General features: G+C 38.7%; 2 protein-coding genes across 2 annotated transcripts; one reads left to right on the top strand and one right to left on the bottom strand.

The window, feature by feature from the left end:
• Positions 1-1,122: 1,122 nt before the first annotated feature.
• Positions 1,123-2,007, bottom strand: LOC121366155 (piggyBac transposable element-derived protein 4-like). The gene has a single exon (XM_041490715.1). It carries the CDS (start codon positions 2,005-2,007, stop codon positions 1,123-1,125), a length of 885 nt encoding a protein of 294 aa, XP_041346649.1.
• Positions 2,008-3,334: 1,327 nt separating this feature from the next.
• Positions 3,335-10,804, top strand: LOC121366154 (Usher syndrome type-1G protein homolog). Its single transcript, XM_041490714.1, has 5 exons — positions 3,335-3,411; positions 4,249-4,266; positions 7,420-7,626; positions 8,678-8,885; positions 10,435-10,804. Exons 1-5 carry the CDS (start codon positions 3,335-3,337, stop codon positions 10,657-10,659), a joined length of 735 nt encoding a protein of 244 aa, XP_041346648.1. The 3' UTR covers positions 10,660-10,804.
• The last annotated feature ends 3,708 nt before the right edge of the window (positions 10,805-14,512 follow it).

The following is a 14,512-nucleotide window of genomic DNA, read 5'->3' as shown; positions in this document are numbered from 1 at the left end:
TACCGTTCATCAAAACTAGTCTACACTGATTTAATTGACGGAAAAACATTCGATTGTTCATTACTACTAATGCCAGTATTGTCAACTGGTTTCTTGCCTACCAGTGCTCACGCAGTACCACGTGATCAAAACATGTGACGTCACCGTGGCTTCTCCTATATATGACATTATAAAGTATTCATATAACTTATTGTAATAATGTTTTTTTTAAATCTTGCGATTTTGGGTTAAATTGTGTGAATTTAAAAAATCTCCTGCTTTTTCAACACACACCTGCTTTCTCTCGACTAAAGGTTGACAGGTCTGTTGTGAATGTGTACTCCAATATCTGAGAGTTTCTGAAAATTTATGCAAGAATTCGCAGTTTTACTTCAAATGACTATAAAATATTTATTTATCAAGTTATGTGTATAAATGTATATACCATTTTGTTTGTAATTGAATGCCCTTTATAACTGTGTAATTTACTTTCAGTTTTATGCAATATTTATATTTTATTATATATATTATATGTAATGAAATAGTATAATTTTGTTTGGTAATTGTGTATTTTTTGTCTTGATGTCAAAAGATCTCAATGAACATCTGCTGAAAGAGGTAGTTTGTCAGCATGTTGATTTTAGGCAATTCATTTGTGGACATTCTGGTGTAAACATTTCTAGGATGCACCAATAAATAGTAGAGTTATGAATAATTCAAGCATATGTCAAAAGAGCTCAACGGTTGGTTTTTTACCATTACAATATAATTTTACAAAACATCATGCATGGTAATTCAGGTATCTTTATTATACACTCACTTACCAAAATGTGAATCCATGTTGATTTTCTCAGGGTATCTGCAAACTATTTACACTTGAATGGTCCATGGAATTATCCAAAATCTGTCCAGCACGCGAATTTTCAAATAAAATATTTACAGTTTTGTCACTTTATATTTACACGTAGAGGTTTATCACTTTACACATGTGGGCACAGGTAGGTTCTGACAGGTTCAAGCACTATAACACCTCATAATGTGCTTGGATTGACATTCAAGATGAACAGGAAGTTGGCACTGAACACATCCAAAATTTGTTGCTCCTGGTCTCTGTCCCTTTCCTGCTGTCACCAACGAACACTCTCAACACACTTTTCGTTTGGTGAAATTTTTTTCAATCTTATGTTCCAGCACTGGCCTTTCAACATTACACACCATAATTGCCTTTTTTGCTCTGGTGTCACCTATTAGTCCTTCTGATAAGTCCTCAATAAAATCCTGGAAGTTGGGCCAGCGATTCATTGACTGAACTGGATACTCATCCTTCGCACATATGTAGGCATTATGCGCAACTGACATTGCCACACTGAAAAAAATACGTCTCCACCATTTGCGTGAGCGATGCTTGATCATGTAGTAATGTATCATCTGATCCATACGATCCACACCTCCCATGTTTATCTGGTAGTCACTGACAATTGCCGGTGTCATCACAATTACTTTCTGTCGGGCATTGTTTCTTCTTGAAACAGTTCCAGTATTATCAGGCGAATGAAAATTTGACAAGAACAGAACTGGTTTCGTATCTTGCCAAATGCAGCAAGTTAGATCATCTTTCTGGGCAACTTTGTACTGGTGTTTTTCAAGCTTGGTGTTCTTTGGCAATATTCCAATGGGTAAGCCTTTTCTATTCGCCCTAATAGTTCCGCAGGCAAAGACACCATGCACACGCAAATCATGAAACAACTCGATTCCTGAATAAAAATTGTCCATGTAAACATGTGCATTGCTGCCAAACAGTGGTGTACACAAATCCATAACCACACGGTGTGACAGACCTTTCTCTTGAACACCCTGATCTTTACCAGTGTAAATCTGGAAGTTGTACAAGTAACCAGTATCTGCCTCGCACAATGACCACATTTTCACACCCCACTTGATAGGTTTCGCTGGCATGTATTGTCGAAATCCCAGTCTTCCTTTGAATTTGATCATGCTCTCATCCAATGAAAACTGTCCATATGGCATGTACACAGACTGAAATTTTTCCAACAAATAATTTACAAACCAACGTATCTTGAAAAGTTTGTCCGCATGTTTATCGCCTTGTGGTCCCAATTATTCATTATTTTGAAGATGTAGATATCGCCAAAGTAGGTTGAAGGTATCTCTTGGCATTATCTGGTTGTAATTGGTCTTGAATAAGCTTTTTCCTACACGCCAGTAGTCATTTCTGGCAAGCAGTCTCAGGATACCCATTCCAAAACATAATCCAACAAATGCTTTCATTTCCGGAATGTCCGTCGGTTTATAATGTGGGGCAAAGGTTGGTGGAGGATTTTTATCCCGTTCCTGCATGGCATAAATGTTTGTCTGATTCACAATGTGTTACCACATGTTGTTATCCCAAAAGAGTTCAAAATAATCGACTGCACCGGCTTCTTCTGGGTGGACACAAAGCAGACCCTCTCTTTTTCTGAACGCTTTCGCTTTCGCCCTCCGAGAAAACTCCTCGTAAACCCATTCTGGTTGAAAACCTTCGAAATTATCATTTTCGTCGTCGGCATCGGAATCAAACAGCTCGCGAATCCAGTCTTCATTTTCCTCTATCTCCGTCTGACCACTCTCCAGCTGAATCTCAATGAAGCTGGCCTCAGATTAGTTATCTTCCCATTTGGTTGTCAAAAATCCGGAAATTTGTCCACGCAAGTAGTCTGCCGTTTGACTGTGATTATTTCATGGCAGACAGCTATGAAGTGGCAACTATTTGACTGAAGTGACAGGGGAGAGCATGTAGTTTGTAAACATGTGTAACTTATTAACATTGAAGACTTGTTTGTGGTAATTCTGGCCCATGCAAAAGTAGTGCTTTTTGTGTAAAATGGGTGTACTCCGGCCTGGTTTAGAGGGTGTGTCTGTTTAAACCAATATGCTGGGAGAAAGAGCTGGACAACAGGGGTTGTCCTTTTCAGTGTATGTGTCCCCCAAGCAGGCAAAGGTACATACAAAAATCCACGGGCCTGCTGATATTAATAAAAATATAGAAACATATAGCGAAATTAATTGTGGTCTGAGGCCAATTAGACGCTACTGCCTGTGCTCTCAACTTGCTCCCCCCACCCACCTGGGGGGCTTGATTGCAAGCTTTGGACCACCGTTGCGTACACCGGGTCACGGGCAAGCGTGACTTTGGTGTACAGTGACGCAGTCCCAACGAAGAGGAAAGGAAGAGGACGAAGGAAGAGGAAATGTGTGCCAGGGGTGGCACAGGGGGAAACAACGCTGGCGGCGGTCCCATCTGCGTCGCCACCTCCGCAGAAGAGGACACCACAGCCATCGGCTCCAGCATCCCAAGATGCGTCTCAATCTACACTCAACACAGCAGTATGCCAAGAGACTCGACGAGTTCCTGCGGCTTCCATTCCCAGGATGGCAAATCCGGTGCAGCAGTCAACTATACTGACCGCTCCCACTGAGTCACCAGTTGTTGCTGTTGTGGGGAAGTGGAAGGCCGCATCCCTGACCACACAACCCGACATGGCACCGTCACCGCGTCCGACTACCCCCCCCCCCCCTCCAGCCGATCTGGAAGCTGACTGGCACATCGCAGTTAGTAAAATCAAAGGCAGCAAAAAAGATAGAAATACTTGGGCAAAATGAGCTCGCCTGAAACCTTTTGACTGTGTATTTCCATTATTTTACCCACAATATTAGTCGTAATCCAGGTAAAAATGCATAGTGATTTGCTTTAAACATTATATAGCCATTTGGCAGTAATGCTAATACAGGGTATGAATAAATGTTGTTATCCAGCCTCGAGATTTTTCTTTTAATTTGGGCAAAAAAATCAGCCTGCCCTCCTTAAAAAATGGGAGCCTGTATGCCCATGTCAAACCGCAATCTATATGCACTGAACATACATTCAGATGCCCCTTTTTTCCTCTTAATGTTTTATTTTTATTGGGATGCTCTTTTGACGAGGTGGTCCATTTATTCTCCTTTCCCTTTTAGTCCCCCTCCCCCCAAAATATTTACTGGATCTGCCCCTGAATCTGATATTAATAATAAATGTATACATGGAAGTAATAAGTTGAAAGACAATATTATTTGTATGCCACATATAGTTACTTAAAATCATGGACCCCCCCCCCCCATCCCATCCCTCACCTCCAGTCTGAAAAAAATTCTGTATTTTTAACACATTCAGGAAGAAAAGTGCTCAAATGTATACAATATACGAATAATTTTGACAATTTGTTTGCTTTTCAGTTACCACCTGGGAATGCGGTTGGCCTACCGTTGCTAAAGAATTGATGGCGCTGTCAGTGATTGTTTTGACACACTTGCAGAGACAGGAGCAAATAATTTGCACATATCCATAATAACTGCCTTAGAACAAATCTGACAATTAAAGTTAAATAAATCTTCAGACATTATAGCTGTGTTCATTCAGCGTGAAGATAGATTTGTAAACTGAATCACAAACCACACATGTACCGTGTGTGTGGTTTCTAGTCACAATAATAATGTGAAATGATGTTTTGTTTATTATTTTCTTGTCAATGCAGAAAACCTAACACAAAGCATCTAGATGGTATAGTCTATAGGCTATGTTGTTGGTAACATTGGTTGGTAACTTGGTACAAGTATAGGCTGTATAGTACTACTATACAGCCTATACTCATGGTTGTCTTATAAAAATGTTAACAATAATATTAGCTTTTAACATAACGCAATGACGTTTTAAAATAAACCTGTTTTCTGGTGTTGTTTTCCATCATAAAAAGTTGGGGAGGGGGGGACATTTGCACATTGGACCCCCACTCCCGTCCCCCACCATGTGACGCCCATGCAAACTAGAATATAACTATGTCACCAATATTTATCTTTGCTGAGATCTCCTGTGACAAAAAGCATGTAATTTTTCACTGTCTGCCATTTTGCTCTTTTATGGAATACTCTTAAAGGGGGGTGGGGTGGGGGTGGATGCTTCCAAAGTATGTAACATAATTAATATGACTTCATGATGATTGCCTAAACCATAACAAGTCATAATATTGTTAAATTAGTGTAAGATATTGTAGTTTGGTTGACCCATACATAGTGTGATGTTGTGCAGTGCACTCTCAATTTACTTATGTTGTGAACGGCACAGTGTACTGCACATTGCTATTAGTTTGATTTTATAAAATTTGAAACTTACACTTACACCGTTAACCTTTTACATCACAGAGAGCAATCAGTTTTGGTTGTGTTAATTTCAGTGGTTGGTTGAGATTAGGTCTTCATCGTGGAGCAGCCAATCAATCACTTTTAATCAATCTCAGATATATGGGTTATTGTTGTGTGATATCAAAAATCTCACACGGTGTATTCTCCATTTGGTATGTAAAAAGTTGCCTTGGATGTTTTTAAAAATTAAGAATTTGTCTTATGGTAATGGAGAACATTTTGTTTAGTTACTCAGTATCACATTGTTATTGGCTGTGCAAGTTTCAGAGATTGTTATACAATTCTGTAACTTTAAATACTAGCTGCTAATCAATTTTCAAACTTAAAATAAGGGACCCCCTCCCCTAATCCTAACATAAAAACATTGATATAATGTGTACATGGCGTTTACCCCCTCCCGCTTGTTTCGAATTGTAAGAAACATTGACCTTCGATGGACCGATGTTTTACATGAAAAGCAATCCGAACATGTCTTTTACTCCCTCCCCCCCTTCCGAACATTGTTTGGATTGTGAAGCAATGTGTCTAATAACTCATGTACAGGTTTTAACATTTTGTTCAGTTACTCAGTATCACATTGTTATTGGCTGTGCAAGTTTCAGAGATTGTTATACAATTCTGTAACATTAAATACTAGTTGCTAATCAATTTTCAAACTTAAAATAAGCAATGCATGTGTCTAATAACTCTCGTACAGGTTACCACAAAATACAGACCTGGGCCCAGTTCCATGAAGTGATCTTAGCTCAAAGATCAAGTTTGGTACACAACTACCTTATGCACTTAAGAATGGGGCACTGGTAACCTATAGGTTACGGCACATTAACATTTTCATTATTACCATAGAAATCATTCACAGACACACTGATATATAAAGGCTATTTCATGAGGGTTTTTCAAATACAATTTTTATGACAACGAGTGATGTGTGAAACTATATTTTCACAAATTGTGAAGCAATGAGTAAAAATATGTTTTTCACACATCACGAGTTGACAAAAAAATCATATTTGAATTTTGTTTATGAAATGGTCTATTTATTATATACATACATCTTTTTTAATTTTTGATTCGCTTTTTGTTAATATCTTTTGCTTATCCTATCGAAAACACGTAACGCCATGATATATTTCTTCAGATGAAACTTTTCCAGAAACAAAATAGACACAAAATTAACTTTATTTAATTATTAAATTAATATTTATTTAATAATACTGCTGTGCAAAAATACCTGCCAAAACGCACACAAACAAAATGAATCGAACACGTTAACTTACACGCTCAATGACAGAACATTGTGTCATCATTATTTAGCTTCGTATTAAATTCGTTTTAGATATTTTATTATAATTGCACTTCATATCCCTTTTTCATAGGTACAGTTATTTCAATTACATTGTTTTTATTTTTAAAATATGATCAGATTAATCGGTAATCGTCAAACTTAAATACGAACAAATGACACAATAATTTAATCATGAACTTTTACAAAAAAGTTAATACGATTTCTATATTTTCACTGTAGCAAAAATACAGTGAATATATGACTTTTCACCGGATATCACTTTTATGGATATCACATTTATGGTTTCTGTAGATCTATATATTTCATTGTTATGTATATAATAAACTTTGTTATTTATTTATTTATAGATGTCATTGTTCTCACTGTACTGTATTGTACTGGAAAATGAAATATTGTTCTCAACTTTTTTGACACGTTTTAATCTGAACGATTTTCTCGACTTATTTCGATGTAGGGTGGGATGTAGCCCTGTGGTAAAGCGCTTGCTTGATGCACGGTCGGCCATTGGGCTAACTCTTGTTCCAGCCAGTGCACCACGACTGGTGTATCAAAGGCCGTGGTATGTGCTGTCCTGTCTGTGGGATGGTGCATATAAAAGAACTCTTGCTGCTAATCGAAAAAAGAGTAGCCCATGAAGTGGCAACAGCGGGTTTCCTCTCTCTATATATGTGTGGTGCTTAACCATTTGTCCGACGCCATGTAACCATAAATAAAATGTGTTGAGTGCGTTGTTAAATAAAACCATTTCCTTCCTTCCTATTTTGATGTCTGCAAACTGATAGCAAATGTTGTGAATTAAAATTTTGAAACTAGTTTACTGACTGAATAGTTTACCGGTAGTGTGTGTGTGCAGTATATGTCATTATTGTATACAACTTTACATGCTATGTAACTCACATTAGAAATGAGCAGCTGATTGTATTTCAACTTTTATTTGACCACAGTTGCAATGAGGATAGAATCACCCCAGTGCACCAAGCGGCCAGTGAGGGACATGTCCAGTGTCTAAAGCTCCTGATTGAACACGGCGCCGATGTTCATGCAAGAGACTGCCGTGACAATACACCACTAGACCTGGCAAAACTGTGGGGCCATAGAAAATGTGCAAGGTTCATATTTCTTTAGAACTTAACTGTTTAAGGGGAGCTATCACGTTTGATTCCCTTCACTCCTCTGAGACTAGTTCAAGGAGGATAATTTTTATCTCCCCTTAGAATGTGAATTTGTATAGTAATAGCTTAAATGACACCTCTCACCCCATTCCACCCCTATTTGCAGCCATTGTAAGGTGTTTTTGCTGCCTAGTATAAATAAACGTATTAACTTTTTTTTAGAGAAATATTGTAGTATACATATTAGAAATTTAACTCTGGTTTGGGATGGCAGAATGGGAACTGATATCTAGAATGTAGGTTTAATATTTTCCGTCATTTCTTTGCTAAATTTGTTTCAGTGCATGATTTGTAAATAGTTTCAGGTATTCAATATGCATTAAACTGCTAGCACAGTATTGCCAATATGCTGAGATTGTTCTGACTTGATCTGTTGTTGAATTTTAAAGTGTAACCCATTTCATTTTGTGTTGCCCTAAACAACCAAGTAAATTTAATGTGCAAAAGAGTCTATGCATGGCTAGGGATTTTCGGAGCTATCTTAGTGAGCACTACTAAATCATAAAACCATCATAGGCTATGATGTCAGTACAGCACATGTCATAGTGATGTCATAGGTTATGACAGTTTTACGATTTCATAGTGCTAAGATAGCTTCGAAAATATGGTCTGTTTATCTGTGTATTTAAAACACTTCATTGTACATTAATAGACATGGCTGTTGTTATTAGTCCCCTACCAAGTATTTTGTGTATAGCTGTATCATGTACTGTTACAGATCAAGTTTAACTTTCATGGCAATTTACCCATTATTCACAGAGTTATGGCCCTTGAATTTAGGAGATATGAAAATTTGTTGTTCCTGGTAGGGAACATGTATTACTATAGCTGTACACTCGTTTTCATTACATAAATTGTCACAAGTTGTAATAGCTGCAGGGTTTAAGTAGTAGCCAGATCTTGAAGAGTGGTTGCATCATTGAGATACATCTGAAAGAAATAGAAGTAAAGCCTCTGGTTTGTAATAAGGTATTTACGGTATTTACAGAATCCTGGCAGCCGAGATGTGGCATCAGAACAAGGACTATGTTGCTAAAGAACTGTCGCAACTGAAGAAACTGAAGATGCAGCACGTGCTTCAGGAAATTGAAAGATGCCAAAAGATGCCATTCAAAAGGAGGTGGCTAAAGATCCAAGCAGTCATAAACGTCCAATTGTGTTTAAGCCCAAGTGCATCTATGATGTTGTCACAAAGCGTAAATACGATCCAGATGTCATATCTTGCAGTGAGACGCCCATGCATCTTTCAGATGATTTCAGATCGTTTCTTGTCAAGAACAGCATCAAAATTTCTGTAGATGAGTCAACGGGCAACTCTATTAACGTGCCCCTATCCACGAAGGTTCAGGCACGCCCACTACGGATTTAGCCTCTGACTTCGCCAGTGACCAACTCCGGAGCAGGGGGGGGGGGAGGGGATTGAGTTTGAAGTGGGCAGAATTTGGAAAAAAGCCATGTAGTAAGGTCAGATGCGAGCGCGGACCGAATAGCAGACACTTCGCAGACCTGAAGTAACACCGAGTGGGAGCCGTGCTCTGATTGGCTAAGTTTCGATTCCTCGGTAAAGCCTGTCAAGAACCTAAGTCTACAAAGAGTAACTGCATCCAAAAACATGTCTGGACTCTAAAATTAGACCCAAAATGGTTAAGACTGCTTGGCCAAAAAGTTTTTAGGGTGATTTTGAGCAATTGATCGGGCGCCAAAGTAAAATGCGTCAGACTATTTATAAAAAAATAAACATAAGAATTTTGAACTCGATCGAAAACATTTAAAGTCCAACTAGCCCAAAAAAGGAGGTTGATACCTGTCCTAGCAAAGGTTGGCATCTAGGGTGATCTGATGTACTTGGTGGTCTCAAGCTGCGGGAGGAACTGTCGGTAGGCGGAGGCTGCTAAGGCCTTGGTGATGGCTCAGTAGTGTGTCCCCGCGACGGTTTTCAGTACGCGATGTAATGTCGGGTTGTCCATCTCTGATAGTAGCAGTCCTTGGTTATATCTTCCGTCCCGGCGGATGGTAACACAAACTGCGTTGTGTCCCTCCTGCATCTTGAGTCAATGTACGGCGAATTCCCCTTCATCACGGTTGTCTGGCAGAGGTTGGTAGGCACTTTGTTTCGGCGTGCTGATGAGCTGGCGTACGTCCTCGAGGTTAGTTTTTACCAGTTGTTGAAAACGCTGTTGGAGTCGGCCGGCCTGCAGTGACCACTGCTCCACTGGTTGTTTCTCTGGCTTCGGCGGTTGCGAGGGGTGACTTGGCTTGGCTGGAATGGCACTCGGGGGAGTGGTCGCCTTCCTCTTAACCACAGCCGTCTTCTGGGCCTGGGTCTCTACGGGAGTCGCCGGTTTAATCGGCGACACATCCGGAAACGTTGAAGAGTGGTCAGGTGCAGGTGGTCGGTTGAACGGCGTGTCACAGATGGCTGTGTCCAGTTCGTTCAGCTCGTCCTCTTCCGTGGGTGCAGAAGCTGAGATAGCCGAGGCCGGAACCTCTTCCATCCTGGTCTTCTTCCTCGGGTGAGCGGCGTTGGGCGGTCTAGCAGAAGGAGTCGCTGCCGGCGGTTTAGCCACCGGGTTTGTCCCCCCCTGTGCCGCCGCTGGCGCACGTCTCCTCTTCCTCCACCTTCCTTTCTTCTGAATCCTATCTCCGTACACCAAGGTCACGGTTGCCCGTGACCCGGTGTACGAGACGCGATACTCGATCAAGTTTCCATAAGTTGCAATTAGTCCCCCCTTGGTAATTGCACAGCACACTCAACAACGTCTGATTGGATCGGCTGCATTTTGGAACTCGAAGTATAGAATGGTAGATGAGTCAGAAGCATCATGCAGCAGTGGGTCCCCTAATCTGGATGCTTTCCCTCGAGAGCTGGTAGCCAACACAATCAAACAGATGTCCAAGCCAGATTGCTTTCCCAACATACAAGGACCAGAGTATGAGATTAACTTTGGAGACATCAGTGGAGTGTTTTGATCTGTTAGATGCCAGTTCTTTCACCAGATTGTTAAAAAGGTGTAAAATGATGATGGTGTGAAATAGGCTTTAGTGGAAAATAATATATAATGCTGCATAATGAAGGTAATTTTTCCAAAGTGGGCTGCTGTGTTTCTGAGATCAAAATAAAATGAAGCATAGGCTAACTGGATGAGGATTCTGTGGTGCATTCCAAGTAAATTTTGGCATTGAAATCAACATTTTGAATTGTACATGTTAATTTATCATTGTTATGTTTTTTAATAACCAAAAAACCCCACCACTTTGAAGGATAATTTCAGCCAACTATAAAATGTCCAATAATCTTGATATTCAGTTTACATTATGCAATATGATCACAACATTTTATTGCAAATGAAATTCATCAGTTGTCAGCTTACTTTGAGACGTCTATAACTTGTATGAATATTAATAAATATGCCATCTACTTAAAACTGACTGAATGGCTTAACAGGAGTTGGCAACTTTATTTTTTGATTTGCTGTGTGCAATCTGTTCAGTTATAAGCATTCAAGTATTTCAACCCTTTTCTGTGATAGTGTGCTAAACTTGTATTGTGGTTGTGAAAAATAAGAAGAAAGTGATAATAAAAATATTGTTTTTATTGGTGATTAGCAGATTTTATTGTCAGAAGCAACCAATGTGTTCAACAATTACATAATGAAAAATCTGGCATTTTTCATTTACACCCCCCTCCCCCCCCCCCATATATAGAGGATTCATTACAGGTGTTTTTTAATATGAAAAATATCTTATTATATTTTATATATTAAAAAACATGAGTAGCGAATTCTATTTATCCTATAACACTTCTAAACTAACATTTTCATTCAATATTTAGTAAATTACATTACTAAAGTCGCCTCCATTGGTAATATGATGTCATTACGATTAGCCACAAATTACTTTGAAATCACGCACTTCAACTAAATCTTATGAACACATTACTACAGGTATATTTATGTATGTGGGTACATGTACGCATAGACAAGTATATTAATTTATTGGTCATTTAGACTTGTTTTTATGTTTGAGTGCAAATTATGTAATTGTTTCTAATTCTCTGACGAACATGTCAACTGATATATGTGTATATTATAAATTGTATGTAACAATGTATGTGTGGAGAGGCATTAATATAGGCCAATGGCCTGTTTGCCAATCCATTTCTTTTGTGAAATAAATATTGTTTAAACATTACTACAAATGACTCATTCACAGCAACACATTATTACTGAGAGACCTTTAAAATTTGCATATACCTTTAAATTTGCATACCATTATTAAATGAGTTAATACACTAAATTATCACATGGGTTTATGACATGGATATCATTGGTAAGTTATAGGATAAAAAGTTTTATAATGCTAATATCACTCCCTCCTTTAAAATTACTTAACACTTCCGAACACCCCGTCCCTTCCCTGTCTCTGTGACTTAGTTTGACCAACTTTATTGGATTATGGGGATTAATTTGGTTTGTTTTCTTTGGTATCAATTACTACGGAGAAACTCATTTGTTACGGAAGAAACCCATCGCTGGTGGTATTTTACTTCGTGAATAAAGTAAGACATTGTTTTAAAAATGTTCTGCAACTCTTGACAAAAACCGCCTCCCTCCCCGACCCACTCCCCATAATATTTTTAATGTTTCTCATATTACTCCCAGCTCCCCCACAATCATTATGTAATTGTTAAATGGCCCCTTAATGGCTATTGGGTAAGATTTGTCATGATTCATTAGTGAGTTGTATTCAGACAAACTATAATGGCTACATCAGGAGACAATATTTCAAAATCTTAGGTAACAGGAAGTCAGTTCACATGAGTTTTACTTAGGTAACCGATTTTGTTCGGTTACATGAATATAGTTCTTGTAACCGATGAGTTAGGCCTATCTAATCCTAAAACACTTAAACTACAGTTACATGTATGTGCTACATTCAAATGTATTTGAAAACAAACAGATTTTCTCTTTCATTACTGATATATGGTACTTTTAATTTTAGAATGTAATTGTTCACCACGTAACCGATTGGCGGTTCTCGTGATTTTAAAGTTGCATAAATGTGAAATATTGTGCCCTGTACATGATTGCAATTTTGACTTTGAATACTGTTGTGTGAAATATTAACATCTGTAGGAATTTATCAACATTTCATTTTATTACCTCTAATGTCATGAAATATTTCGACAGGTATAAAACCATCAAGTTGAATCTCTTCAGCAGTTTAGTAGTTCTCAGTTTGAATCTAAACCATTCAAAACATTTTCAAGCTGCGTTTGATATACAGTGTACTTCTATTATTTTACAAGTATATCATTTTCTTTCAGTGAAGTCAGTTATGGCATCTGTTTGTGTTTAGTGGAATATAAATCTGATACACTATGTGGGGTGGATGTACAGACAAAAACATTAGGGCACAATAATAGTGTCTTCTCAAAGCAGACAAAAAAAAACAACTTTTTAAATTACAAAGGACATTTTTTATATGCCCATCTTTGGAAGGTCATATTATGGTGTGGCATTGTTTGTCTGTCTGTCTGTCTGTCTGTCCATCCATAAACTTTTAGTTTTCATGGCATATCTTTCTTATCAATTCATGTAGAATCATCAAACCTAGTATGCAAGTACATTTTTGGATGGCAGTGTGTTGTGTATCATAACTAGGTCACTCTGAATTCCTCTCTAAGACTGTACGTCAAAATTGCCAAATGTTTGACATCCAATAGCCGATGATTAATAAATCAGTGTGCTCTAGTGGTGTCATTAAACAAAACAAACTTTTAGGTCACTGTGACCTACTTTTCACACATTACTGTACATTATAGGAAATCCTCTTTCCGTAACAATTCATATAGGATCATCCAGAGCTTCTAGATTATGGTAGCCGCACTCCCATGGCTAGTGATACTCAATGTCAGGCTAGTAAATAACTACTATTGCCATGCTAGACAGAGCTTCTAGATTATGGTAGCCCCACTCCCATGGCTAGTGATACTCAATGTCAGGCTAGTAAATAACTACTATTGCCATGCTAGACAGAGCTTCTAGATTATGGTAGCCCCACTCCCATGGCTAGTGATATTCAATGTCAGGCTAGTAAATAACTACTATTGCCATGCTAGAAAGAGCTTCTAGATTATGGTAGCCGCACTCCCATGGCTAGTGATATTCAATGTCGGGCTAGTAAATAACTACTATTGCCATGCCAGACAGAGCTTCTAGATTATGGTAGCCGCACTCCCATGGCTAGTGATATTCAATGTCAGGCTAGTAAATAACTACTATTGCCATGCCAGACAGGGCTTCTAGATTATGGTAGCCCCACTCCCATGGCTAGTGATATTCAATGTCAGGCTAGTAAATAACTACTATTGCCATGCCAGACAGGGCTTCTAGATTATGGTAGCCTCACTCCCATGGCTAGTGATATTCAATGTCAGGCTAGTAAATAACTACTATTGCCATGCCAGACAGAGCTTCTAGATTATGGTAGCCGCACTCCCATGGCTAGTGATATTCAATGTCGGGCTAGTAAATAACTACTATTGCCATGCCAGACAGAGCATCTAGATTATGGTAGCCTCACTCCCATGGCTAGTGATATTCAATGTCGGGCTAGTAAATAACTACTATTGCCATGCCAGACGGAGCTTCTAGATTATGGTAGCCTCACTCCCATGGCTAGTGATATTCAATGTCGGGCTAGTAAATAACTACTATTGCCATGCCAGACGGAGCTTCTAGATTATGGTAGCCTCACTCCCATGGCTAGTGATATTCAATGTCGGGCTAGTAAATAACTACTATTGCCATGCCAGACAGAG

The sequence above is a fragment of the Gigantopelta aegis genome, unplaced genomic scaffold (genome assembly GCF_016097555.1).
Source record: "Gigantopelta aegis isolate Gae_Host unplaced genomic scaffold, Gae_host_genome ctg4863_pilon_pilon:::debris, whole genome shotgun sequence".
In the NCBI taxonomy this organism is placed as follows: Eukaryota; Metazoa; Mollusca; class Gastropoda; order Neomphalida; family Peltospiridae; genus Gigantopelta; species Gigantopelta aegis.
This window is presented reverse-complemented; position numbering and strand designations above follow the sequence as displayed.

Excerpts from the sequence above, each read along its gene's own strand:
- LOC121366154 (XM_041490714.1), top strand. The coding sequence starts at position 3,335 with ATGCGTCTCAATCTACACTCAACACAGCAGTATGCCAAGAGACTCGAC. Across the intron at positions 7,627-8,677 it reads GGCCATAGAAAATGTGCAAG|AATCCTGGCAGCCGAGATGT; the intron begins GTTCATATTTCT and ends CGGTATTTACAG. Across the intron at positions 8,886-10,434 it reads CTATGATGTTGTCACAAAGC|CACACTCAACAACGTCTGAT; the intron begins GTAAATACGATC and ends GTAATTGCACAG.
- LOC121366155 (XM_041490715.1), bottom strand. The coding sequence starts at position 2,007 with ATGCCATATGGACAGTTTTCATTGGATGAGAGCATGATCAAATTCAAA.